This window comes from Microtus ochrogaster, chromosome 18, assembly GCF_000317375.1.
Source record: "Microtus ochrogaster isolate Prairie Vole_2 chromosome 18, MicOch1.0, whole genome shotgun sequence".
NCBI lineage: Eukaryota > Metazoa > Chordata > Mammalia > Rodentia > Cricetidae > Microtus > Microtus ochrogaster.
Genome location: NC_022020.1, coordinates 4,846,841 through 4,851,423, shown reverse-complemented (window position 1 = coordinate 4,851,423; position 4,583 = coordinate 4,846,841). Strand labels below are relative to the sequence as shown.

Sequence of the window (4,583 nt, the reverse complement as noted above, 5' to 3'; positions counted from 1 at the left end):
ATCAAGGCTGGCTAACCTAGGTCTGCACCAACTATCCTTAGGAATAATATCAAGGCTGGCTAACCTAGGTCTCTTCTCATCTCCCTCTCCCCTCCCCCGTTGCTTGAGGGAACCTAGGCCTAGATCTTGTGGCTTTGGGCGTCCTATTTAAATACTCTCGTCCAAAGAAGCTCCTCAGCAGGCACTGAATAATGAATAGACTACCTAATCAAGAACCCAATATTCCAAACGCTACCCCTGGAATCTCACTCACCCAAACCAGACAGGATATATGTGGAGCTCTGACCCCACAGATCTCTCAAACTAAAGGGCACGTTTTCTCAATTGTCCGGTCTTTACTCAAGAAGCTTCCCCCGCCCCGTGCACACCATCCCACCCCCAAGGCCTGAGATAATAGATGTGCATTCACTCTTTCCTGAACAAAAGTATCCCCACACCGTCAACTGCTAGCCTGAGTATGCTGCCACTGATTTATAAAATCTTTGCCGGGGCCAGGTGGACCTCTGGTAAACAGCTGTTTCATACGCTCCTGCGCCCCACGTCCCTGGCCCTCTCTCCCACACCTCGGAGCGATCCTTACCTGCGCTGGGGCCTCGCGGTACCGGAAGCGGGGCTCCGGCGCGGCTCTGTAAGCTGTGCAGCACCGGAGTTTCGAAGGGTCCAGCTGGCCAGGCAGGCGTCAGCGGTGCACCCATGTAGGGAGAGTAAGTCGGGTGGTGGTGATGATGGTGATGGTACGTCCCGTTCAGCGGCCGCGCCGCGGACAGCGAGCTGTACTGGTGCTCCCGGCCACCCATGGCCGCCAGGCTGCTGCTGCCACCACTCACGCTGCCCGTGCCCGCGCTGCCCGCAGCCACGTAGCCCCCTGGGTCCCGCGCGGCGCCGTTGGCTATGGGCGGGCTGGGCGAGTAGGGGAAGCGCGCCGAGGCGTGCACGGTGGCCGAGCTCGCACCTCCTGGCCCCGCTGTCCCGCCGCCGGCTGTGCCGCCCCCGCCATACGGGGGACTGTCGGCGGAGGCCTGGGGCCAGCCCGGGTGAGCTCCCGCACCGCCCGCGTGGTTGCTGGGCCCGCTTCCCGCTCCCTGCAGGTATGGCAGGCCGGGCAGCATGGAACCCACTCGCGTGGTGGGGACGTAGACAGGAGAGCTGGCCGCAGCGGCCGCCGCCGCCGCGGCTGCCGCAGAATGCACGAATCCGCCGGGCGCGCCGTCATAAGCGGCCGGCCCCTGGCTGGACAGGGCGGCGAGGGTCTGGTACATTTCCTCGGGTTGCTCGGTCGCGAAGGGGCTCAGCTTGGCGCCCCGACTGGACCACAACAGCTTGCTGGCAGTAGCGGCCTGGTCGAGGTCAGTGAAGAGCAACAAGTCCTCCCAACTCGACAGGGCGTTCCCGGGGCCAGGGACCCCGGGCGCCGAAGGTCCGTGTGCAGCCGCGAAGGGGTGCGAGGCGTAGGGGCTGAGCAACAGCGAGCGGCCCGGAGGTCCCGCCACCGCCTCGGTGTCGAGCTGCGGCGTCCTGCAGTTGCTGGCGCCGCAGGGACCACGATCCCCGCCCCGGGAGCAGGAGGAGGACGAGGAAGAGATCGGGGATGGCGGGGAGGGCTCCCGCGCTGGAAAGGCCCCAGAGTCGCCGACGTCCGCAGCAGCAGCCCCGAAACGCTTTGGCAGGCACCAGCCGCCGTCAGTCAAGGCCATCCACTGTCCGGCGCTGCTCCAATCTGACTTTTGGTTCCTGAGGTGGGATTGAGGAACAAGACAGGAAGACTATAGATAAAGTGGGTTTACCAAAAGCGTGGACGGTCTACCAACACGCTCCACTCCCTCTCCCAGCTTAGGGCATCCCTTAATGATTCTGCACTGCCCCGTGTTTGAGGGGGTTAGAAAACGGGAAACAAAATCTGCGTAGCAGCCACAGGGTTCTCGACGACCAATGTGCCCTCCTCCGTCACCCAGGACGCGTGTCCCCGCGCCCTCCCAGCCCACCACTCGATAGCATCCTTCCTCTGTAAGGCGCGCCACATCCCGGGAGTAACCACGAAGCTGACCGAGGTTTTCCTTCTGCCCCAGCTTGGCTAACTCTTGATCAATGACACGAAAAAATTTCATGTGTATGAATGCTGTCTCATCCTGCCTTCTGGTAGGTGCCCCTCTCCTAGGACGCCTGTGAAAGAGTTCCGCGCGCGAAAATAGCTAGCAAAGGCAACCTGTCCCCGAAAACGAAACCGCCGCTTTTTCTCAGAGCTTCCCGGACCTCACTGACCAAATCCAACGCGAGCTCTAGAAAAAGCCACCAGTCCAGAGAACGTGGGACGCCAAGGCAGACGCAGGAGCCCGGAAGGTAGTGTGGGAAACCCACCCGGCAAAGCCTCATACCCAGCTGCGTCCAGGCCGACCGACCGCACACCTTAGACACGGACCGGGTCACTACCACCAGCCCGAGCACTCACGCCGGCCAGGCCACCCCCGGCCCACCCCGTGGTCAACCAGAGGGGAAAAGCCAAACCATTCCGGAATTGGACATAGCAGGGTGGAGCAGAGCGCAGAGAAAAGGAGGGGGAAACACAGGAGGGGAGGGGGTGAGACCGCCCCAAAGCCGTGGCCACCCCTAAGGGGAGAGCAGGAAGAGTGACAAGGAGACTGGAAGGGGGTGGGAAGCCAGGCCGGCCTCTACCCAGCTGCTTTTCCAAATCACTTCGGCTCATCGGAGATAACCACACTAAAATTAATGCCCACGCACAGACTCGGGCAAGATAGCAAGAAAGAAGTTTCCCTGCCCACTGGACTACGGGCTCCCGCCCCTTGGCGCTGAGATAACTCGGGAGATAAGGCTGCGGGCAGATAAGCACTGGGGGGAGGGGGTGCCTGGTCCGCCGTATCCCGGGAACCTGGGAGTCCCGGCAAACCTCCGGGAGTCAAGGAGGGGAACACCCTCGGAGGCGATCACGGCCAGAGAAAGGCCGGGAGTGCTGGAGGCCCTAGGGCCTGCGACTGGTAGGGTGGGAAGGAAGAGGGGTAAACAAAAGAGGAGGCAGCCGAACCTCGGGCGGGCGACGTGCGTGAAGAACGGCAGCGGCGGAGAGTGCTCCCGAGCGCGGAAAGAGGCTGAGGGCGCCGGCGGGAGAGCGCGAGTCCGGGGTCTGCGAGTGGTTGCTGGCGAATAAAAAGGAGAGAGGAGGCGCCTCTTACCGCTCTGCCGGAAAACTGCAGCCTGCGTTCCTGATTGGACTCACCGAGCTCTAAACAAACAGCGCTTGCCGAAGGGTGCCAGGCAGTGTGTGGGTCGGACCTGCTCTCTACGAGCGGCTGGGTGTGGAGGTGAAGAGAGGGAGGAGGGATGGGGGGGGGGGGGGGACGGGGAGGAGGAGGGGAGTGCGCAGCCCTAGCAGACAATAAGTGCTAGGCAGCCTGCGGGCGTGGACTGAGCAACTAGCCCTGTCCCCAGAGCGAGGCAAGTCCACCAAAGGGGCGCCCAGTTCGGGGACACCAGCGGGTGGTGGAGGCAACTGCACGCCCAACTTGACCGGCGACCCATATTCATTCAGCGGTGGAACACATCCTCGGGTCCCCAGTTTTACACACACACACACACACACACACACACACACGGGTCACACCCAGGGCAGAAGGGGGAGGAAAACTAGGCATGGGAGGAGCTGAGTCTTTGTAGCCCCTCACTGACCGCCGCTGCTGACAGGCGTGCCACCTCCTAGGTCAGCGCGCCCCTAAAGTCTGTGGGGAAGGTGCCCAACTGGCCTTCCTATCTCCCGCTTCCAAATTAAACCCCTCCTCCCCGCGCGTAGTCGCTAGTGACCAACCTTAAACTTTCCCCACCCTATTTCGGGATGCTCGTGTGGTGAGGACCTTTTGGGATCCAGGGTGTCATCTGGGAAAGGTGACCCTGTGCACACTCCTACCTCGCCCCTGATCTTAAAACGCTCACTAAATTCCTGGGAGGTTTCGTAGAGTTCAAGACGACCTTCTCCAGCTAACCTTTGGGTCGTGGTGCACCGAAAGGTTAAATCTATGAGGTGCGGGGACCGCCACGGGATGAAAACACTGTCATGTCCAGGAACACCAGAGTGGTTGTCGCGTTCGCTCTGAGTTTTCCCTGGACTTGAGGTTACTCAAAGACAACACGTTGGGAAGGAGCAGGGTACCTTTCTGGGACCCAGAGAGAAACACCGTTTCTCCACCCCCAAGTCTCTCTCACACACACCCCTTAGTAGCTACCTCCAAACGGTTATCACAACTGTGTACAAACTGATTCGGCCCTTAGCGGGCCAAGGGCTGGAAACGAACGCTGGCGGGGTTATCAGTGTGGATCTGTCAGCAGCGAGTCACGCACTGTTCGTCCCCAGGCAGCAGCCGTGATAAACGTCTTGTTCCTTCGGGCTCACAAAAAGGATTTCTTCCGACAAGCTGGACACCGGAAGATTGTGGAAAGGGAATTGGACAGGAGGAGCTCCCTTATGGAAATGGATTTTTATATACACTCACAAAAAGGATTTCTTCCGACAAGTTGGACACTGGAAGATTGTGGAAAGTGAATTGGACAGGAGGAACGCCCTTATGGAAATGGATTTT

The 4,583-nt window shown here is 60.5% G+C and overlaps 1 protein-coding gene across 1 annotated transcript in view; it reads right to left on the bottom strand.

The window, feature by feature from the left end:
* Positions 1-2,698, bottom strand: part of Gata6 (GATA binding protein 6) — a 32,800-nt gene extending 30,102 nt beyond the window's left edge. Inside the window, exons 1-2 of the mRNA XM_013349365.1 lie at positions 2,671-2,698; positions 581-1,731 (exon numbers count right to left, since the gene is read on the bottom strand). Of these exons, the coding sequence (XP_013204819.1) occupies positions 581-1,694 (1,114 nt within the window). The 5' untranslated portion in view covers positions 1,695-1,731; positions 2,671-2,698. The remainder of the gene's footprint in view (positions 1-580; positions 1,732-2,670) is intronic.
* Between the last annotated feature and the right edge of the window lie 1,885 nt (positions 2,699-4,583).